This window comes from Punctularia strigosozonata, assembly GCF_000264995.1.
Source record: "Punctularia strigosozonata HHB-11173 SS5 unplaced genomic scaffold PUNSTscaffold_8, whole genome shotgun sequence".
NCBI lineage: Eukaryota > Fungi > Basidiomycota > Agaricomycetes > Corticiales > Punctulariaceae > Punctularia > Punctularia strigosozonata.
This window is the reverse complement of record NW_006767440.1, coordinates 528517-550918: the sequence shown is the minus strand read 5'-3', so window position 1 is coordinate 550918 and position 22402 is coordinate 528517. Positions and strand designations below refer to the sequence as shown.

Genomic DNA, 22402 nt, shown 5'->3' with positions numbered 1-22402 from the left:
TGCGGTGTAGCCAACGAAGCAGACTCGCGTACACCATGGCCAACTGAGTGTTAACTGTAGAGCTTGTATAATGTCTTGTCTGAAATATCAATGCGATCTGTTGTGGGTCACATGCTCACTTCCACTGAACATACATGAGATAGAATACAAGATTAAGTCATAGATATGTGCACAAAATCCTGCACCATGTAACTATTATACAAGAAGAATGGATGGAATGTCCTGTACATATGACCAATTTGTGGAGACAATTGATGCTACAGATCACCAAAATATGCCCAAAAATTTCAGAACATTTCACATATTTGTGCACATTTTGCCCAAAATGTGGCAGATGCTAAGGGGGGACCTTCTAGATTTTCTTCTCTTTGGACTTATTTGCTCCTATGTGCTCCTATGTGCGGTAAAAGGCCCCAAAGTAGCTTTATCTGCATGGATAGTCCATTTATTACTTGACATTTTCCCCCTTTATGATACTAATTTACAGAGGAGGAGTTTCCTGATGAAACTCCCCGCCACCAAGCTCGCTCGACTTTGCTGGCATGTTATATGCATTGCTCACCATACCTCTGCAACTGCTACTACCGATACTGACATTTCCGCTGTTGCTCACTGTTCAAGAACACAGCCCCTGATATTCACGACTGAGCATGCGCGCCGGAGCTCGAGTGTCGTGCACTCTAATGCTCTGCAGATCACTCTATCAGCTGCGATGTCTGGGATCTCAATAGCAGAGTCAATTATCATTCGATAGGAAAGTCTTAGAGCTTGTACGACTTGTACGACGAAGCTACGATCGTCATCCTCGCAGCCTGAAGCCGTCATGCTGGGAAACGACGCGCCAAAACAAGCATAACGCGCCTTCGCTGCTTAGAAGTATCGATGGGGCGTTTCAAGTCCCAGATGAAGGCATGAAGGCAGATCGGCCTGGAATGAGGATCGCAAAGACCGAGGAGAGTCATCTCGCAAGTCAGGGAATTCCGGGACCATGATACGGACGCAGCCTCGCAAAGACCAAGTCTGTGCATTATGATGTCGGTTTCGTGCCAGGTGACGGGCCCTTCCCCGGATAAAGACACCTCGACGCTCCCGACGTCATGGAGGTACATCTTGAAAGCGACAGAGAAGCTGAAGACCCGAACACCGTGAAGTCGAAACGACAATGGGCCGGATTCGCCGGCGCCACGCGTGGAATACACGTTCAGGTTGCGAACGTCATATTGACTGGAGGAGTTGATGACGAAGCGGCGAACGATAGGCCCACAGTTTCGGTACGACCACTGATCGCTGAATAAGCTTGCTAATGGAACGGGTTCCGGATGATTTGGGGCAAGGTCGTAGAGCTGCAACACAGCGAGACGACGTTGAAAAATCGGATGGAGCGAAGAACGAGGTCTATCGCTAGCTCCCAACCACATAAATGAAGTTTCTTCATCCCGCCCACAGTCGCGAAATCGGCCAATTCTCCGTTAGTAATTTGTGGATGTGGACCACGAGCTTGCCCCGTCCTCGCCTGCTGCATGACAAGGTCTCGAAGGGAAGGCATTGCGCTCAGCGTCCGGACCAGCTGCTCCCTGTGGGAAAGGAAGCCTGAGGGAGGTTGCGAATGTCGAAGCTCGTCGGTTCTGAACAAGCGAGGCGCGCTGAATTGCAATTCCCTCCAGTGCGGACTGACACCTTTGAAATCGAGGTGACGAACAAGGAGCGTTTAGCCCCAGAAAGTTCCCGAAGGGTGCAGGGGGGTTGGCATAACACATTCACGAGTAGCAGTACGGGAGATGCGAGCTGAGGCGCATGCGGGTCTTCATTGCGTAACGAATTCGGTTGCGATGGAACTTGGAGAGGGACACCGGAACGCATTCATTGGCTGCATAAACATTCATGGTGAGCTCAACTCCCGCAGTTTTGGACCTTGGAAGGAACAGCTGGGCGAGTCGTCGAGTGCGACCTGTCGCCAAGGTCGACAGACTTGGGTGTAAACGCGGATGAAGGGGAACGCTCGCGGTTCGTCGGCAGTCGAGGCCAAACATGCGCGGGAGGACCGAGGTCATGCACAATACTTCCGGTGGAAGACCGTGAATAGGGGCTAGCTGGTGGAGTCGACTGCGCGGGCTAGCAGATCCTCTAACTCGAGCTTCAGATTTTGCCTTTCTGCAGCAATATTAACCTGTCGTTCGAGTTACTTGATGGGACGAAGACTGTCATGAAGTGCGTTCAATAGAAATCTGATCGCGTATGGCTTACTGCAGTGCAGGACGCTCAAGCAGTTGTTTGATGAAAAGGACTGGCCCTGTCTAAAAGACAGCTTGGATCCTATTGGTGAGAGTGACTCAAAGAACAAGTCGCGACAGCAATCGCAAGGCGATGAGCGGATGCGAGCAGGACGAGCGATGACTCGGTGACTCATCCGGACTCATCGGCGGTGTAACGCGTGACGTACTTATAAACGCTGCTTGCGCGTTGCGTACCGCTGCCGCCTGTTTCCATCTCCTCGAGCACTCGCGCCACGTCCTCAACGCATCACCCCGACTAGACCACCCCTAGACATACAGTGATAATGTCCGGCCTCGATTGGGACTCTAAGACCGTCATCGGCAGCAAGGCAAAGGTCGCCAAAGTCACGCGAACCACCTCGGATTTGAACGGTACGTCCTGTCCTGACGGAAAGAGGTCTGACGACCAGTTAGCTGATCCAACGATCGTCTCTAGCTGTACGTTTTTAGATTGTGCGTCTGCACGAGCGCATCTAAATTATTCCTTGCCAGGCCCGGAGAGTGGGCGCGGTCGTCGCTACCGACAAGAAGAGCACGTTGGGCAATAAGGTGCCCAGCGTCGACCACCAGAAGATCGCTAAGCTCGACCGGGAGAACGAGGTCGCGCCGCCGCCGAAGGTCGCTCCGAGTGTTGGCAAGGTCGGTATCGTATACGATCCTAACCGCTCCCCTTCGCCTCTATTCATGCCTCCTTTACCTAAGCAAGCATGCATCGGATGACGGCTAACGCACTTTAACAGGCCATTCAGCAGGGACGGATGGACAAGTCGCTCTCGCAGAAAGATCTTGCGCAGAAGATCAACGAGAAGCCGTCCGTCGTGCAGGACTACGAGGCTGGCAAGGCGATACCCAGCAACCAGGTCCTTGCTAAGCTTGAGCGGGCGTTGGGCGTCAAACTACGGGGTAAGCATCACCCCTTTGATTCTGAACCTGGATCCTCATGGCGCATTTGCCCTGCGGTGTCCTCTCCCTTTCTGGCTGGATCGCATTGGCTTACAACCCTTTTTTTTCATCCAGGTGCGGACATTGGGAAGAAGCTGGAGGGACCGAAGAAGTCGTAAATCGGTACCTCCGTAGTCGCATCGCTTTGACGACGCCATATCCCGCATTCATGTAACCCAACCTACGCCACGCCGCACCTGCTGTCTGTAAACTAGAAGTCCGTATCATCGCAACCACCTCAGTATCGCCTTTTCCATACCGTGTGATGCACCAATACGCATGAGCTCGGACGGAGCGCGACGAACTCCCCCCATTCTTAAGATTTCAGCACACCCAAATGCACGTCTGTAGCTGGCACACACTGACTGCCATGGACTTTCCGTATCGGCGCTCTGTAAGGCCATACAGAGCATGCTATGGCATGATCAACCTGGCCAGCAAGCCCTCGCTAAACACTTCGGTACACCTATGACGTAACTGGTGCATTTCGCCGACTCTCTCTTCAGTTCTACTTTCTGTCCGCAAGCCACGAGCGCGTCGAACGGTGCGACATTCGGATATGTCGCTTATTCCGCGTGCTGGGGCTCGCTCTGCCTTGATCACCGTCCGAATCAAATGTTTTCCGAGGACTGCTGCTGCAATGCGTCATGCTGAAGGCAGGCGAACCGCTGTCGTCCGTCGGAACGTGTCGACGGTCACTGGCGCCGAGTCGACCAGTATCGCAGATGATGTCCGAGTTCCGCCCGTAAGCGACACAAAAGTGGGTGCATGCCGAACTCTTGGATCGTGTTCTGAAGGAGTCGTTACAGACGCGAGATGCATGGCTCTTCGTCGACTCTGTCTTCCCAGTACGCCTCGGCGCATGGGAGTACGTCGCCGCACTCTCCTATGTACGTCTCTCGATGCTAACACGCTACTCACAAGCCTCCGGCACTACATCGGCGTCTTCCGAGAAGACACCCTCCTCGAGAAGCTCTCGCATATCCTCTCCAACGTCTCGTCCTCGTCCCGCTTCTCCTTCAAGCCCCTCTCGCTCGAGTCGCACCACAAAGAGGGCGGCGTCTTCGTCCACTTCTCGTACGCGCTCGACAAATCCGACGACGCCGCGAAGCGGGAGGATATCGAGCGCGTGCTGGGCGAAATCGAGAAGGAGGTGAGGGCGGAGGCTGCGAAGGACGGAGGCGTGCCGAATTGGATAGGACTCGGGCACGGGAGGGTATGGACGGTGAAGGGGCATCCTTGGCGAGAGGTACACCTGAATGTTGGTCTGGCGATATGCCCGGTACTGATTCGACCATCACGTTGTTTCTTTGTTTAGGATCTCGACCGGTATGCGTCGCCGATAGTGAAAGTCGCTTTTGAGGGGCCCGATGTCAGGGAAGAGATGTTGTACGATGTGCTACGAGTGAGCGTCAACCCATGCGAGTGGATGTTTTCTGGACCAACGACCCTGTCCTCCAGCCATACGGCAGGATACAAGACATAGGGATGCCGACGCCTCCGCCGGCGGGGTCGCTCCGCACCGCGACGGTCTCCTTTCGCAGCCTCAGCGCCGCCACGGTAGCCAGGAACGTGATGCACGGGTTCGACGTCGTCCCCGGCGGTTCTTCACCCGTACGCATATGAACCATGCACCTTCGGTGCCGCGTTGCATTCGACGCGCTTGACGCTAACGCATGACCATTTAGAGCACCAGGCTGCGGCTGGGATACCAGCCTCCCGTACAGGCGCACGTTATACGTGATTGGCTCTCGAGCCACCCGAGGATCGTCATACCCGTCGTCGTCTCGCTCTTGCTCACGTTTACATATACCGTACGCGCAACTTTCGCTATGGATGGTCCTCCGTTTTCTCATCTTCCATTCATGAAAGGTGTTCGACCCCATCCGCACCTGGATGATCGAAGGCAAAGTCGGCGATTGGTTCGAGTACCAGGACTGGGCGCTCTATCGCTGGCTCACGACCCGGTTGCCGTCGTCGCTCGGCCTGGCGTCGCATCACGACGAAATTCTGACCGAGGGAGGAGCCAGCCATGAAGCGAGAGGGTGGAAGGATAGAGAGGATGCGGCGGGGGCAATGGAGCGGTACTTGACCGATCTACCGAGCGAGTTTTTCTTCCTCTGCTCTTTCCGTCGATACGGCGCGCTGACGCTATTCCTATGCAGATACTATCACTTTCGTGCACGGACCGCAGGGGAGCGGCAAGGGCCGGATGCTGGAGGCGGTCATCACGGCTCACCATCGGTATGTACACGTCCTTGCATATTGCCTTGGATGTATGCGCATATACTCACCATATGTCCGACATATCGCAGGAAAGCGCTCATTATCGACTGCAACGAGCTCTTCAAGAAGTCATCCGACTCGCAGCTGGTCGGCGCGCTCGCCGAACAGACGGGGTACTGGCCGATCTTCACCTTCCTCAACTCCGCGAGCAACCTCCTCGACCTCGCCGCCGTCGGCCTTATCGGACAGAAAGGTAAGGAAGAATCGCACGCCTCCCTCCCTCTGATGAAACCCACATGGCGAAGGCTCAACTAGTTTTGATTGTTCGCAGCCGGCCTGTCTACGTCCCTAACCGAGCAGCTGAAGCAAGTACTCGATATCACAGCAACCGCGCTCCACCGCGTGTCGGCGTCGCACCGCACCGCGCTCCAGCGTCGGATCAAGGAGGAGGAGAAGCGGGAGAGCATGCGGCGGGAGAGGGAGAGGCGGCGCCAGCGGATCAGGGACGGGACGTGGCATGACCCGAGGATGGACTGCGTGGCGGGGAACGGGGTCATGAGCGAGCTCGGGATCGGGGACGAGATCTATGCCGAGGCGGATGACCTGCCGACGGGGGTGGACAAGGACGCAGAGGAGAAGAAGGAGGCGGTGCACACGACGGTCGATAATACCGCGGAGGAGAGCCGGGTCGACGTCGTCGAAGCCCGGTTACAGGACAAGGCGGCGTCGGTGCTCGAAATGCTGGGGAAGCCCTTCGGGGGCTCCGGCTCGGACGAGGTGTCCGGCAGGCCAGACCCAAACGCGACCCCGAGCAACGGCAGCGAGCAGCGCCGCGAGGGCCAGGACCCGGAGCGCAAGCAGCGATCGGTTGAGGACGTGGAGGCTGTCAATTCGTTGCCGATCGTCGTCCTCAAGAACTTCGTCATGCGCGCAGGGGCAAACGAGGAGGTGTTGAACGTGCTCGCCACCTGGGCGGCGAGCCTGGCGGAGAACAAGATCGCGCACGTTGTAGTGGTCAGCGATAACAGGGAGAACGCTAAGAGGCTGGCTAAGGGTGAGCTTTCGAAATGACCTGGTGCGGTTGGAAGGACGTCGGCTCATGCCTGGCCCGTGATGGGTCTGTAGCACTACCTAGCAAGCCGCTGAACGCTATTGCGCTGTACGATGCGGACGCGGCCAGCGCTCTATCTTACGTCAAGCAGAAGCTGAACGACGCCGGGGTGAACATTCCGTTCAGTGGGAGGGAGACGGAGTACGTCGAACGACTTGGTGGACGGGCGAGCGACCTCGAGAGTGTGAGTCCATACTTGGTACTGGAAATAGGGCGAGCGCACGATCTGACGTTGTCGTTGTGATAGTTGATACATAAGGTTCGCAACGGCCAGAGCGTGCAAGAGGCTGTTGAGGACATCATCCGACGGGACGTCGGGGAATTGCGCAAGAATGCGTTTGGGGATGATGCGGAAGATGCGAAAAACTTGCCTTGGTCTAGGGAGCAGGCATGGACGCTTGTGAAGAAACTATCGAAGGCCGATGAGGCGAGTAACATTAACTGCAGATGTTGTCGGCCTTCGGGTGATTGATCTGGCTTACGCATACTAGTTGCCGTACTACGACGTCCTGATCGACTTTCCCTTCAAAGGCGACGAAACTGCGCTAAGGAGCATGGAGCACGCCGAGCTGGTCGCTATCGGAACGGACAATGGTCGCCCGACGACGATCAGGCCGGGCAAGCCTGTCTACAAATATGTGTTCCAGCAGGTCGCACAGGGTACGCACATCGATGTCAATGTTCCTTGACTCAATCTGACATTATGCTGGTGCGCTTGTAGACCGCGTATTCCAGGCAACGCAAGATATCGCAATCAACGAGAAGCTCATTGCCAGTGCGGAGAGTACCGTGAAGGCGTGCGAGGAGGAGCTGCTCACCCTCAAGGAGATTCGTGCTGGCGAATCGAGCTGGTGGTCAAGCAGCACTCGCACTCGGGAAAAGTACCTGGTCAAGAAGATGCAAGCGTCCGAAGGGAAGATTGAGCAACTGGAGAAGCAGAATGCGGAACTGAAGAAAGTGCTGGCGAAGACATCACATAAGTGACGGTTAACCCGACTCTACTAAGTTTCAGTCAGGTCGGTTGTTGTAACATATGTTGTAACATAGCGCATACTACTCAGTCCTTCTCCATCTGTATCTATATCGTAGTATACACGCACATCTATTGAATGAATCCTCGTCTAATCGTGTACGCCCGTATATTCCCGTCTCAGTAATCATCGCCCATGCCACCATTTTTGGCCGCATAACCGGTACGGTTATTGTGCCTTTTGTTCTGGTTCGGGGGTTTGGGACTCCAGGTCCTGATCACCGGGTTGAAGTCCCTTTTTCTTCATCTTTTTGGCGAGAAGCTCTCGCTTCGTTGCCTCTTTGAGCTCCTTATCATCGGCTCGCTTCAGTGAGTGGTGCTGTATAAGGAGAACAGAGGATATAAATGCCATAAGAACGCAAGCCATCGTCAGGTAAAAGACGTTCTTGAACCCTAAAGTATAATGAACATCAGCAAACGGCGGAAGGGAAGGTCGTTGGCAGGCCTGGCAAACCTTTTGCGTATCCGTCGATGACGGTCCTTCTTTGTTCGTTGGTCAAGTTGAAGGAAGAATCGTGGATGATCGTCGGGTCGTTCGTGATCTGCGAAATCTGTTGGCTAGAAAGCCCGAGCGGTCGAATGGCACCTTTGAGTTCGTTGTTGACAATCGAAGCACATATGGCCAGGCCGAGCGTCGAGCCAAAGAGCCGGACGTAGTTCCTCACGCCGGTGACCACGGCCATTTCGCTCCGGGGAACGGCAGCTTGCGCCGCAATGAGTGACCTGAACAACCAACGTGAGGCACGAAGGTGAGATAGTCTGGGCGAACGTACGTTTGGAACGTGCCGCCGGACGCAATGCCTCCCAGGAGGAGATAGCCGACTATCTTCCCGTCCGAGCTGTCTTGGGTGATCGTGCTCTGAAGCCCTTGGGCGACCGACCAGAGCGCATAACCGATGATGATCATAGGCCTATATCGTCCCGTTCTACTAGTAATTTGTCCTGTTCATGCAAGACACGGTTTCAAAACTTGGTTCAATGATTGAGGGGGGAGGGGGGACTGACCACAAATGAAGACACATACGGCTGCGAATCAAGGATCAGCGGAGATCGAGGCTATATTCACTACCGAACCTACCAACGGGGGCAAGGAAGGGCAAGACCAACAGACCCGACGTAATGGGCGAGCTACCTCGAACCACCTGCAGGAACTGAGGGACGTAGTACAAGATCTGATACAAAGGTCGGACGTCGCATCGGAATTCAAACTAAGCGCCTGAACGTACAGCGAAGAACGTCATTCCGCTGAAAGCTCGATGAGCCTCATGACGCCGAAAGATGGAATGAGTCAGGAAACTTACTTCGCGAGCGTGCAGATGTACACGCCAACAACCGTCCGTGTCTTGAATATACGCACTAAGGGAGATATTTTTGAGATAATTCGCCGTTGAGCCGTCGTTGACTCCTACCTGGAACGATGGGAAGGGAAGCATGATTTGCTTCCCAATACAGGAAGACTCCGAAAACCTGTTTTTAATTTTATAAATCATGCTGTGCTCTGACAGTACCGACAAAGATCTTACTAGAACTCCAAGGATAATAGGTACCAAAACGGCAGCTGATGCCCACGGGAATGTAACTCCTCCCCTGTGATGGTCTTCAACATGTCGTTAGACCCGAACGGTGACGGCTGCTCACCAGTTCAGTCCAATCTGGTGACCAAGTATATTAGGAAACGATAGATACGAATGAACGCAAGTACAACTCACCAGTAGCAGTACCGAAGAGATGATTGTCAAGAGCGAGCCAGCGTAGTCTATCCGAAGAAGTTTCGACTTCATGTCTCCGTGAACCTTCTTGAGTGGCAGCAGCCAGAGAGATACGGCTATGGCCAGGCCTCCTAACGGCAGGTTGATCCAGAACGCCCATCGCCAGGTCGTATCCTGAGAGAAAACTCCTCCCAAGATCGGACCCACGCCGTTGCTGATGGCGATTATGGCTTCGTTGATGCCTTGGTATTTACCACGATCCTTCAGAGAGACGATGTCGGAAACACTGGTGGATGCATGAGAAATACGCAGAACAGTGAGGCGGCGTACGCACATGATCAGAACCATGGTGATAATAGCTTGAGTCTCGGCGTCGTCAGTGCCTTATAAAGTCTGAGAACAGTAGCATTACCTCCGCCTCCGATGCCTTGGAAGGCACGAAACACAATGAGCTAAAGAAGATCAGTCAAGCGCAACACCGACCACTGGATGCACATGCCTGGATCATCGTCTGCGATAATGCGCAAGCCAAAGAGAAAACGAAGAAAATAGCCAGCGACACCATCAGAACTATTTTTCGTCCGAAGACATCTGACCATCGACCGTACAGCGGCGTGAACGCGAGACTACGGAAGACGCCAATCATTTAAGACATCTGGTAACAGTTGAACGCGACGCTTACCTGGTCAGAAGATAAGCAGTCGCGACCTGCAGGATACGTAAAATCTTATCAGATAACTGCGTCGTACTCGGAGGAAACGAACTTGCCCATGAACTAATTTTACCCGAGTGTAAATCTGACGATATCTTCGGCAGAGCAGTAGCCACGCTGAGTGGGCATGAGCTATGTTCGTGGTATATTCATGCGAGCATATGGATAACTAACATGGTTTGGTCAAGGAAGGAGCACATCAACGCAACGGAGAGTCCCATAAAGACAGCGATCACTTGGCGGGCGGGCAAGAAGTTCGTCTGATCCGTTAATCCATGCGTCCCAGTCTCCTGCTTAGGGGCTTCATCCGAGGGAGGGGTCGTGAGCTGGGCATCAGGACCACCGGTGCCCTGCACCTCCGGGAGAGTAACGAGCTCCTTGGTGGCCATCTTGACCTCGTCTTTCTCGTCCGTCGCTGCACCAGACATCGAGCAAAGGAGGCGAGGGAGTCCAGGGATATTGCTTCATAGGTCTCCGCATGGTTTTGTAGCACCCCGGCTCGTGGGGAGGCAAGCGATTGGAAGACCATGTGCCGAGGGGCGTGCCGGCCTATCCGGAGAAACACCGAACCAACATTGCCAATCAGGATCTCTCGATGGCAACGCGGAGGAGAAGAAGAACGTATGTGTGCAAGCCTTCGCGGCCTGCAGGCGCGACATGCCAGAATATACGTGCTTCCAGCGGAGCAACGCGTACGACATGGTGTAGTTTGCGGGTGTGAACATATGAGAAGTAGGCCGACAGTGGAAAGCGTGGCAGAAGCGCAATGTTCCAGGCCGATGAGCCTATCAATCGCTATCAGAGGGTGAGTAAGGATAGCCGTCCGCAGTATGGGCCCGTTGGGTCAGTTGATCCTGAGTTGATCGAGGTGTTTGTTCCAATTGTTGGCAATCGGCAAGTCGGCAGCCGATGAAGATTTCTGCGGTCTCGTGGCCAAGGTGGTGAAAGCCGGCCCTAAACCGGCGCGTTGCTGAGTCGTACCCTTGCGACCGCTTTTGGCCACTTTCGTTTTTTCTCCACTCTCCTCGACAAGCTGTCGACGATGACCACGCTTGAAACGTATGATGCGCCGATGATGGACTTCTCTGGCGACACGGATATCCCCATGAACGCGGGTCCGTCGACCGAACTTTGGGCGTACGATGAAGTGACGATGGGCGATGAGTCTTTGTCGCACAACACGGAACAAGAAAGCGTCGAAGTCGATATGGAAGATTACGCGGAAGACATCGAGTACGAAATGGCGGACGGCGAAGACGTTGGTGACGTCGAATTACCGCCCTCCGTCGACGTTGAGGTATATGGCCTGTCGTCGGCGGAACCAGTCGTCGACGCTCTGAACCCCGTCGTTTCCCTACCTGCGCCTGACACACGTGTCGTCGACACGGATCCTCATCTACACACGCCTTTGGGCGACCGCCCTCCAGGGTCGACGTCTTTTGAACCGGCCTTCGTCCCTGACCTCGGTGTACCTGCTGAATCAGGGCCTCCTCCCGAAGATGTGGCTGTCGCGACTACAATCCCGGCAGTCGAGGCCTTCCCGACCTCGTTCCCAGAGCCGCAGACCGCAGAAGATGTCCTGCAGTCGTCCACGACTGAGCCGTTAGCTCCCAACTTCACAGAGACCAACCCACCAGAACAAGCAGCTGAATATGCAGAGGAGGGTCTTGCTCAGCTTGCAACAGCGACAGAAACTGATCTCCATCATACGCATGAGCATGCGGAGGTGGCTCAAGAAGAGCACCAGGTCGAACTTGAGCAACATACCGGGCACATAGAGGGAACTGCTGCCGAAGATGCGCACGACGCAGGCGTCGAACAGCAGCCGGAACACGTAGAGGGAGATACTGTGGATCCTCACGAAATATCCGATGGCGTATACATCGACCCGCCACCTGCTGTGTTGCTATCGATTGGTGGCGAGGGTGAACCCTCATGCTGTTTATTCAACCATCCTGGTCCTCGGTCGGGGTCGGCTACTCCCCAGCACGGTGCGACCTCCGTTCCAGAGCACGATTTGTTACTTCACAACAGCCCGATGCTGTACTATGAGCCGCTGTCACGCCTCTTCGAGGCGTTGCGACTGGAGAACCGGGTGGCAGAGATGCCAAGCTCGTCCGATAGCGAACTGGTTCTGGACGCTTACGACATCCAGCTGATGATATCCGAGGTGCGTTCGACCCGTTGTCTCACGAATAGCTCATGCTCACTGTTCTTTTTCCAGGATAACGTATATGCTCGAGAGATAACGTTGCATGAATTAGGCGTTTTGCACGACGGTTTGGCTCTGACTGGGCCACTCCGACTCAGGTTACAATCGTCCTCTCCTAGATTCATCCAACGATATCACGAGTTGAGAAATCACATCGCGCGACTGAATATTGACGCAGATAACGAAGAAACGTATGCCCACGATGCTGGGCAGGAGCATACAGACGCGGAACCTCATGGTAAGCTGACCTACACATGATTGAGATGCGTCGATCTAACGGACCGATAGCAGAAGGCGAAACTGTTGCAGGTAATATCGATGAGTCCGTAAGAGCACGCCCGCAAGGCGTTTCCGACGATGGACAGCACGAAGAGGACGACAACGAAGACCAAGGCCCTCAGACGGACGTGACCGAGCACGACGTGCAGGAGACTACAGACCAGCCCGATGCATTAGACGCCCACGAACATCAACTAAACGATTCAGTGGAAGAACATGCCGACGAACTTGACCCTCAACAGCCCCCCGAACACACCGAGGACGGTTACCCTCAACATTCGCACCGGCATCAGGACCTTGACGAACAGGAGCCACACGATGACGGCAGAGAAGCGGGACCTACCGATGTTGCCGATGCCGATGCTACGGTGCTGCAAGAGGTGGGAGATGTACACGAAGAGCAAGGCGGTGAAGCCGAAGTCCGTGATGAAGACGAGATCAAAGATGCTCCCCTTGGGAGCGGGGGCGAGGGCGCCGTGTATAACGAAGGCGATGTTACCCAGCCCGATGAAGGCTTTGAGAACTACCGGGTGAACGAGCTGGACGCAAATGCAGGTGAAGAGACAGGGGAGACAGGTGATGTCGTTGATCCGGGCCTCGCTGCCGCTGGCGAGCCAGACGTCCATGGAATCGAACCACGTTCCGAGGAGCTGGCTGATGATTTCGTCGAAGATGACGATGCTGACTCGGAAGGTGCGACCTGTGGTCGCTTACGGTCGGCTGGAGATCTCATTAAGCATCTGTAGATCTTACTTCCACGGAGACCCTCTCCGACGGTCATCAAGCCGCCAACGGCCCTTCTGAAGCTGAGGCTGGCACCGAGACAGCCTTTGATGATCCCAGTGCGTCGAGCGCCGAAATCATTCGTGCGTTTCTCTTTACTCGATTGTCGTTCAGTTCGTGGACTGACTTGGGTTCGTTCCAGAGGAATCAGTGACGTCATTAGCCGCGGAAGACCCCGACGCCTTTACTCTTGTGGACGAGGGTCAAGAGGAAGAGCCTGAATTACTCGATGACGATGACGACTGGGGAGACGACGACGATATCGTTGCCAGTGCATCACTGGATGCGGCTTCGGCTGACAGCTCTGCGGATCATTCAACGAGGTCGTCCAAGCGGAGTATCAACGAGGTCGATCTTGACGACGATGAATTTGCAGAGGTCGAGGATGATTTCCCTCCAAGTCCACCCGGTTCGTTGCCTTGGTTTCGAGGCTGCTTACTGATGTCGCTTACGATGAAATGTTTCAGACGTTAAGCGCGCTCGGGTTCAGTGAATGACTCTTGAAGCTTTGCCGTACGTCATGCGGTCTCTTCTCCCATCCGCCACGCGGTCTCTCCGCGTCCGCCGCAAGTTCTCGACGAACCGTACATGGTCTTACCTGATCTGGCGACAAGTCGATCTCGCCACTCCTCAAGTGCGATCATACGGATAAAAGGCTAGGTTCAAAAATCAAACTTGGCACGGCGCCCTACTGTTTGCTACTCACTCTTCGTCTTCCCTGCGCTCTCGTCATTTTGTTTCCTCTCAGTTTATCTGCGGTTCGTGCTACTAACTGTTACAGGTGCGCGTCAACAACGAATCTTGCCCGGATCCGGTGAAGTGGGCTGCGTGGTGGTTCTTGTCTTGGGGCTGCTTTACTCGTAATATTATTCAGTCTGTACATTGTACTCGTCATCGGCATCCAACAGCATAATAGCACTTTTCTCCATCTTGCATTCTTGTCCATCAGCATGCTCGAGTTGATGGACCGTGTCGGATGAGTCACATCCCATGATCCTCTATACGCACGTTTGGCCTCGGGTGGAACTACGGTAACGGCGCCCGCCAGCGACCGCCTCGTCACTCAGTCGCAAATTTCCACCACATTCTCCTGAATGGCAAATTCGCGTTAGCGCCTAGCATGCCCATTGTTAAGCGGTCACAGGCGATCACTCACAGGTCGCGTGAATGTCCAACAGTTACATGCCGTGTACCCTCGCGTGAAGCCCACCTCCGCGTACGCGAACATGTATATCCACTTCCTCCTTCCTCCTGACCGATCGGACGAAGCGCTCATCGCGTAGATGAGGGAAACTCTGGCGCAAGTCGTCGATCACTGTTTTGTCGAAGTTTTTCTGGCGTTCGGCCAGTGGTAATGCCGAGCAAAGTCATCTGGCCTGATATCCAACCGGGGTCAAACATGCGTCAAGGGTGTAAGAGGGGCACTCACTGATATACACGGTGTCGGTGTTCGGGCTGAGAGGTAGCCGTGATCACCATGGTCGCTCGATCTGGCTTGAGGGCCCAATCCATGATCCGGAAGAACTGGTTTAGATGTTGGCTTCCGACATGCTACAAGAAATACGAAAGCGGGACAAGGGTGGTAAGCATTCGGCAGAGGTTCTGAGAAAGTCCTCACCTCGATCATCTCGGATGTTACGAGCGCGTCGAACGCGTGCTCGAACGCGGAAGGCATCTGGCGATAATTGCAGAGATGGACGCTTACGCGGTCTTGCACCCCCGCTTCGCGCGCTCTTTGTCGAGCCATGTCCGCCTGCTCCTCGGAGAGCGTGAGAGTGTCGACCGTGCAGCCCAGCAAAGCAGCCTATAACGCTCGAAGTGAGACCCCGCCCTCAACCCCAAGGAAGCTCGAGATGAAATAAGAAAGCGAGGGGCTTACTTTGGATCGCCATCGCTCCCCATCCCGTGCCGATCTCGAGCAGCCGGTCTCCATGGCGTACGCGAGCTTTGGCGAGTACGGTCGTGATCTTGCGCTGCTGGGCTGCTTCTAGGTCACCAGGAGTAGGGCCGACCGTGAGGTCACCGCGAACCCCATTCTCTGCTTCTCCCCATAACGCGCAGGAATACATCATCTCCGCGCTCAGGAAACACTATGCGATCGCTAATTCCGGTTTTAGGAAGGGCAAGCTTCGGGTGGGGCAGAAATTTGAACGTTACCTGAAAAAAGATATTGGACGTGTCGTACGCCGCCTCCTGGACGAAGCGTGAGCGCGTCATATTCCGTTGCGAGTTTTATGCAGAAAAATCGACGTACCACGTTACGTCGAGCCATGCTGAGGCTCTGCCATCCGAGGCTCCTGATCGCGAGCGCGGAGTATTGGGTGAAGATGGAGCTGATCGACGTGGACAGCGCGTGCAGCGTCTTCCGATTGTCTAACCAGAGCTGTAGGAGAGTTAGGAGATCGATGTTCATCCAAAGAAAGGTGGATAGTCGTACGTTGAAGAAGTCACTCAAGCTGGAGACTTCGTAGTCGCCTTGCGTATATGCTTCGGCGACTAAAACCTGCGTAAGCTGACTTGCAGTAGCTACAGTTTTGAACGGCTCACTTCCTAGTAAGTCGCTGGACAATATGACTCTGGTCCATAGGTCCGCATTGAGGACGGTTAATGTTACGGACCGGCCTGCACCGTCCTGTGCTCCGATCTCGATCGGTACGCTCTCGTCGACGATGGTCAGGTGGCCGACGATAATGCCATCTCGAAGTATCTCGAGCACCTTCGCCTTGGCTGTCAACCGCGTATGATTGAGCGTGACAACTCTCAGGAAGAAAGTCAACGAGACACACCGTATGCGCTGAGGACGGCGAGAACGCTGGACCTAAGATAGCCGGCGGATACCAAGGCTGAACGCAGCGTCGGCAGGTGCATAGAAAATGTCATCTACGTATGGGACCTGTTGCGCTTCTCGACTCTGCGTCGATGTTTCGAGGTTATAAGGATCCGAGTCGTCGACACTGCGAGGGTCCCAGTTATTCCCGGATGATATACTGGTCATTGAAATGCAGCCATCGGATATCTTGCGATCTACCCGTGCCTCTGCATGGGTAGAGCTCGCGCAGGTGAGCAGGGGACCCTGAGGCGAAACATCTGATGCGCGATATCTCTTCCCGAGATGACCGCGGCGGGGCTCAGGAGGCTTAACTACCCCTACACGGATGCATTGGTGTATCTGCAGCGGGTCAAAGTTCTCCGCGGGGAGTCCACCAAGAATTCATCTTGACCTATCCCAACGCCACCCACCATATTCCGGCGGTTTTCGATCCGATTCGGGCTTTTACGATGTGTCACTTGAAGGTCGGAACGGAGTAGACCGTCTACCGTGGTGCCCGAGCGACGGAGGAGAGGAGTAGTACTTAATTTTGAACGTGAAGCGGTGGGTTGAAAGCTGCTGGCATCCTAAGCCATGAAACGAATTTCGAGTGATATCCGCGCCTGCAAGTGCGCATGCCCTTCCGGTGACGTTTCCGGTGTGTTGTTAACCTGTCGCGAGCCGTCGGGTGCTCAGCACCCGGCCATATCAAGGACATGAATCGCGCAACTCGCGAGCAGTATCGAACGAGCTTTATCGTCTATGAAAGCCGAAAGATTTGAAGGCCCCACGTCACTGCCTGACAGCGAGAACTTGGACAATAAGCCTTTTCTCTGCCTTTGCGACGGAGGCTGGGTGACGGCGCTGAGCAAAAAGGTCGACATATTCGGCGCAAACGCTTGCAGCGATGGGCATGCAGTAATCTCTCTTGAAGATGCTGTAAGTTGCATATCAAGCTGCTGCCAGACGGAGTGAAGTTCACTGGAACGAACTGCGAGCCCGGCTCGCCGTGCCGGGAGGCCAGCCAGACCTCGTCCCAGTCTGGATGGATGATTTCAATGTCTTTTCACACGCCACACAGCCTCAGGGAGGAGTCAGGCGCTGGACCAACGGGTCGAGCTCTGCTTTGCTGCCTCCACCCCTTGAGCATGCTGAGCGATGCTCCCTAGGGCAAACGGCAAGCACGACCACCAACAACGCCGCGCCCAGCATCGGACGATCCACGGCTCGGGCACCCGACGAGCTCAGCCCCTCCAGCGGTCCGGCAGCCTCCTAGGCACGCTCAAGAACATCGTCACCGCGCCGCTCGCGTCGTGGTTCGGGCACCAGAGCGAGGACACCGATGGAGAGAGCGAGGATGTGTACGAGGGGACACCGAACGGGAAGCGGAGGATAGTGGCATCGGGAAGGGAGCGCGAGCGGGAGGCCGAGAGGGCCGATGTGGACGTGGACGGCGCGGGGAGGAGGATCAAGCGGTTGAGGGTCGACAGCCCTGAGCACGACGCCCAGACGCACGCCGGCTACCTCGACCCGCCCGTCGGGGCGTTCAGCCCCGCATATGCGACCCAGCACAACCCAAAAACTCCCGGCCAACACGCCCATTATGCGCCTCCTCCTCCTCCTCGACCCGTCATCCAGACTCAAAACACCCAAAAAAATGTCCATGCCCGCCCTTCTGCCCCCGATATGCCCTCTATGCCGCTCAACAGGCCCCCCATGCGCTTCCCTTCCGTCTCCAACGGCGTCACGCGCACGATGTCCGTCGACGCCGCCCTGCCGCCCTCCGGCCTCCGCCACCTCACGCGCGACGGCACGATGGACTCCTCGATGGGCACGCTCCCGCCCCCGTCGCCGACGCGCGATATCGACGCGTCCATGTCGTCCATCTATACCAACAACCCGCTCCAGCGCTCCGCGACCTCCGTCCCGCGCGAGTTCCCGACGACGTCCGCGAGCGCCGCGGCCGCGGCCGCGGGCGGGTTCCGCATCCGCTCCTCGCTCACGCCCGCGCCGAGCGGGCAGCGATTCGGCCCGAGCCCGGAGCGCAAGCTGTCCCAGTCGACGCGCATGTCGCCGATCGCGAATCTGGGGGATAGGCCGCTGTTTATGCGGCCATCGATGGATGCACAGAGCAGCCCCGGCATGCAGGGCCAACAGAATCAAGCATCGCCAACGCTCGGCGATTTGTTGGAGGCCAGACGAGGCGTGCGTGGTCTCTTCACCTTATTTGCCTAGCCGAAAAACTGATTATTCGCGCCTATTATGGGACACAGTCTAGGTCGCCTGTGAGGCACCAGCACGCGCTGATCTTCGACACGCCAGGGAAACAGGCTCATGAGCGTGCTTGCAGTGGTAAGTAGCAGACTTACGCCTCGTTGGGGTTCAGGGACTCATCTCTCTCTCTTTCCTCTTTGCAGCAGAAAAGGCCCTGCACGAGTCAGACATTTACAAGAAACCTCTTTTGCCCACGCGCTACCAGCAAGCCAACATCCGAGGCGTGCCGGAGGTGCTCCGTGAGAAGAAGCTGAGGGTGCCGATTCCGACCAAGCGGGGCAGCGAGGAGGAGAAGGAGTTGGAGAAGCTTGGACTGGGCGTGTGGAAGCCGAAGAAGGTGAAGAAGAGCAAGAAGAAGGTGGAAGACAGCGATGAGGAGGAGGAGGTGAACGCCTCCAAGCCATATGCGGGCGAGGGCGGTATGCGGAAGTTGCTGGCGAGGAGACGCAAGGAGGAGTTGAAGGAAGAGGAGGCTGAGGGAAAGAAGGAGAAGGAGCGAGAAGGCGAGGACACGAGCATGGAGGAGACTGCCGAGCCCTCCAAGGCGACGCTCAAGCCTGACGTCGAGGTATCGGCGCCCCGGCCGCCGCAGCCCAAGGCTCGCCCGGAGCTCTCGCCGTTTGCCAATATTTCAGCTGGCACGGTTGCCCCGACAGGTCGTGTGGGGCGAGTCAAGACGTCCCGACAACACCTGTCACGCCCTGCGCGTGCGTCGGGAAGGTTTTCGGCCTACGACGAGGAAGATTCGATGGATGCCGAAGACGAGAGGGAACGTGAGATCCAGGAATTAGAGGAGGCGTCGAAGAAGGCCCCTGTCTTCAACATACCTGCCGGATTCAGTTTCGCCAAGCCGGATGTAAGTGGATGTTTTGGCTGAGATACTCGGTTGACATGATGTTGATGCGTCGAACAGGCTGCTACAGTACCTGTGAGCGATGCTGCGAAGGCGAAGGAGCCTCCTATCCCATCTCTGCCATTCTCGTTCTCTGCCAAACCTTCCACCTCCACGGGAACCAACAGCACATCGACGTTGCCTCCGGTGCCAGTTCTTTCCGTTATCCCAGCTACGCCTGAGCCATCCGTCTCCGCATCGTTAGTGACCAAGCCGGGCGGTATCCCGAACTTCTTCGCCAATTCGTCCGTCCTCGCGAAGGAGAAGGATACATCGTCGTCTGGTTCGAGCGCTGGCTCGTCGTTCAGCTTTGGCCCACCGGCAGGCGAGGCGAAGAAGGAGGATGCGCAGCCCAAGAGCGCGTTCTCGTTCGGAGCGCCTGCACCAGCTCCTGCTCCTGCTGCGTCAGTGTCTGAAGCGCCGAACTCAGCGTTCTCGTTCGGTGCTCCTCCATCTGCGGCACCAACAGTCGGTACAGGCACCTCGCTATTCGGCAATGCAAGTGCGGAGACCAAGCAGTCCGAACCAGCTCCGACGTCCTCGTTTGGCGGTAACACGGCGACGGCGGCCGACAAAAAGCCCTCGCCCTTCGGCGCCATTTCTAAGCCGTCCGCGTTCGGTTCCGTCACCACGGAAAGCAATGCCGCCCCTTCTCCCGCTCCTGCAGCTCCGTCGTTGTTTGCCGCTTCCAAGGAATCTACGCCGAGCACCGCTCCTGACTCGCCAGCCCCGAAGCCGGCGGAGCCCGCGGCATCGTCACCTTCGCCCTTCTCTTTCGGACAGCCTGCCAAGCCTGCTGAGACGGCTCTCGCACCTACCCCTCCAAGCTTCTCGTTTGGTAAGCCAGCAGAGAGCAGCGCTCCGGCTGCGGCTGCGGGCACGACGACTTCCGCCTTCTCCTTTGGCGCGCCGCCGGCTAAGCCTGTCGAGTCTGGGTCGTCTTCGACGCTTCCGTTCAGCTTCGGGGCGAAGCAGGAGCAAAAGAAGGAGCCGGCCGTTACCACTCCCTCGTCCCTGTTCGGGAACGGGAACAGCACCGCTGCCCCTAGCGCTGCCCCTGCAGGTCCTACGTTTGGCGGTGCCACTTCCGAGGCGCCCAAGCCTGCGTTCACGTTCGGCCAGCCCTCGGGAGCGGCGTCGCCGAGCAATGGAACTGCGGTGGAGGTGCCCAAGCCCCTCTTCGGTGGTACGAGCGGCGGATTCGGCTTTGGACAGCCAAGCGCCACGCCTAGCCCAGCCGCTGGAAACAAGGAGCAGCCCAAGGGCCCGTTCTCGTTCGGGGCGGCGCCCGCCACTCCCCCGGCTCCGGACAAGAAACCTGCCGCGACGCCTTTCACGTTCGGCGCCTCCACGACGCCCGCTGCGACCCCGGGCACCGGTATGTTCTCGTTCGGCGCCCCGTCGGGCGGGTCTGCCGTAGCGGAGGCACCCAAGCCGACGTTTTCATTCGGAGCGCCGGCGGCGACGCCCACGCGGCCTGTGACGCCCCCCAGGCAGGAGCAGGAAGTGAGCATGGACGAAAGCCCGACGCGCGGCGTGACGGAGGATACGAAACCGTCAGGAACCGGCTTTCCGTTCCCTTCCTCGACGCCGTTCGGTCAGCCATCGGCGAGCACGAGCACGACGCCGTTCACGTTTGGCGCGTCGTCGTCCGCCGCCAATCCTTTCGGAGCGAAGCAGGAGGAGAAGCCGGAGACGAAGGCCAACGGCTTCAACTTCGGTCAGCCGGCGATCTCGACGTCGACGAGCGGCGGGTTCAACTTCGGCCAGCAGAAGCCGTCGGCGCCAGCGCTGACCACGAGCTTCAGTTTTGGACAGAAGACCGACGGTGCCGCGACGTCTACGCCGACGAACCCAGCTGGGTTCGGGTTCGGACAGAAGGTTGATGGGGGTGGCCTTGCAGCCCCGCCGCTGACAACTGGATTTGGCTTTGGAACGACTCCGTCCGCCACGCCTACGGGACCTTCTGCGCCGTTCACCTTCGGAGGGCCCTCGAACAATAGCCAGGGCGGATTCGGCGCAAGCTCGACGCCTGGAAGCCCAGCGACGTTCGCTTCCGGCGGTTTCGCGTTCAGCAGCCCGACGGCGGCGCCGACGAACGCCTTTGCCTTCGGGTCGCAGCCGGCCAGCCCGGCAGCGAACCCCGTTTCGCTCGGTAGCCCGGCGTTCGCGTTCGGTCAGCCTTCTGGCTCCTCCAACGGAACGCCCCCGACGAGTTCGTCCGGCAATCCAGCGCCCTTCGGCGCAGGAGCTGCGCCGACTTCGGCGGGAGCGGGAGCCTTGTTCAACATCGGAGCTGCCCCGGCTCCGGCCCCCGGCGCGAGGCAGATCAAGAAGATGCCCGTGAGACGAGGCAAGCGGTAAAGCACGCCGCGATTTGCAAGACCGGTTCCGCTCAAACCCTCCAAGATAATATTATATCAGCGCTACCTCTAACGTCGACCACCCGACTCTACGCGAGGACACCGTCTTGCTCAAGGCATTCGACGATCCTCGGCTATTACGCTATGGCAACGAAAAACACCAGATCCCATATGCTTGTCCCTTTGGTTTCCACAACCCGCGTCCCCGTCTTGTATGCCACGCTCTTCTCTGGAGGTTTCACCTCATCGCAATTTCTGTGCACACGCAGCACGTCCCTCTCTCCGGCTTAAGGCCAACGCATCACCAACGTCCTACATCGCAGCTACGCAGCTAGAGCTCGCTCCCGCCCGGCCCAAGGCCATCGTCGTTCACATCTGTTCCGTCTCCCCTCGGCAAAGGACGCACCCCACGCATTTCTCCAAGCATGTTTATTTACAGGCTCAAGGCTGCCGCATTAGTTAGTTAGTCGTCATAGGGCTCAAGGCCGTGTACATGTCGTCGTATACTTAGTTGCTCGTACATACATCCACCTCCCCGTCGCTGTTGTCTACATCATCATGTTCCCCCTCCGCAGCCGTAGCGACCTATCGCTTCATTACATAATCGAAACCCCTGAGGTCGCAGTTTCCAATTATCAGCATGCCACGCAGGAATAGGCAAGCATCGCCAGTGGAAGCGGCAGGGTCTCAAGCACCCATGTTGGCCAAAGCCTCGCTCCTCTGTTCGCAGCAGTGAGAGTGCGAGGGTCACGTCGCAGCTTCGCCTTCCGGCGCACCCTGTTCAACA

The 22402-nt window shown here is 56.6% G+C and overlaps 6 protein-coding genes across 6 annotated transcripts; 4 read left to right on the top strand and 2 right to left on the bottom strand.

Annotated features, from left to right (window-relative positions):
* Window positions 1-2557: 2557 nt before the first annotated feature.
* Window positions 2558-3334, top strand: PUNSTDRAFT_114199 (MBF1-domain-containing protein; the record flags this gene model as incomplete). Its single annotated transcript, XM_007384754.1, has 5 exons — window positions 2558-2645; window positions 2710-2711; window positions 2766-2912; window positions 3014-3176; window positions 3291-3334. 5 exons carry the CDS (start codon window positions 2558-2560, stop codon window positions 3332-3334), a joined length of 444 nt encoding a protein of 147 aa, XP_007384816.1.
* A 521-nt stretch (window positions 3335-3855) lies between these two features.
* On the top strand, window positions 3856-7536 carry PUNSTDRAFT_114198 (uncharacterized protein; the record flags this gene model as incomplete). Its single annotated transcript, XM_007384753.1, has 14 exons — window positions 3856-3975; window positions 4025-4083; window positions 4140-4464; window positions 4534-4620; window positions 4677-4829; window positions 4904-5029; window positions 5088-5319; window positions 5381-5459; window positions 5531-5694; window positions 5773-6495; window positions 6567-6736; window positions 6800-6979; window positions 7044-7212; window positions 7274-7536. The coding sequence occupies 14 exons, from the start codon at window positions 3856-3858 to the stop codon at window positions 7534-7536; spliced, it is 2850 nt and encodes a 949-aa protein (XP_007384815.1).
* A 215-nt stretch (window positions 7537-7751) lies between these two features.
* Window positions 7752-10392, bottom strand: PUNSTDRAFT_70189 (MFS general substrate transporter; the record flags this gene model as incomplete). Its single annotated transcript, XM_007384752.1, has 14 exons — window positions 7752-7975; window positions 8037-8305; window positions 8356-8524; window positions 8584-8608; window positions 8665-8754; window positions 8809-8827; window positions 8884-8938; window positions 8992-9049; window positions 9106-9179; window positions 9288-9577; window positions 9626-9674; window positions 9775-9917; window positions 10031-10120; window positions 10178-10392. The coding sequence occupies 14 exons, from the start codon at window positions 10390-10392 to the stop codon at window positions 7752-7754; spliced, it is 1770 nt and encodes a 589-aa protein (XP_007384814.1).
* A 1835-nt stretch (window positions 10393-12227) lies between these two features.
* PUNSTDRAFT_39746 (uncharacterized protein) lies at window positions 12228-12413 on the top strand (the record flags this gene model as incomplete). The annotated part of the gene is made up of 1 exon (XM_007384751.1): window positions 12228-12413. A coding segment is annotated over one exon (186 nt), but the record flags the coding sequence as incomplete, so codon positions are not given.
* A 2176-nt stretch (window positions 12414-14589) lies between these two features.
* PUNSTDRAFT_135231 (S-adenosyl-L-methionine-dependent methyltransferase) lies at window positions 14590-16145 on the bottom strand (the record flags this gene model as incomplete). The annotated part of the gene is made up of 9 exons (XM_007384750.1): window positions 14590-14653; window positions 14707-14828; window positions 14896-15081; window positions 15218-15367; window positions 15435-15470; window positions 15532-15660; window positions 15715-15773; window positions 15825-16004; window positions 16064-16145. The coding sequence occupies 9 exons, from the start codon at window positions 16143-16145 to the stop codon at window positions 14590-14592; spliced, it is 1008 nt and encodes a 335-aa protein (XP_007384812.1).
* Window positions 16146-17244: 1099 nt separating this feature from the next.
* PUNSTDRAFT_114196 (uncharacterized protein) lies at window positions 17245-21616 on the top strand (the record flags this gene model as incomplete). The annotated part of the gene is made up of 4 exons (XM_007384749.1): window positions 17245-18291; window positions 18360-18438; window positions 18504-19216; window positions 19274-21616. The coding sequence occupies 4 exons, from the start codon at window positions 17245-17247 to the stop codon at window positions 21614-21616; spliced, it is 4182 nt and encodes a 1393-aa protein (XP_007384811.1).
* Between the last annotated feature and the right edge of the window lie 786 nt (window positions 21617-22402).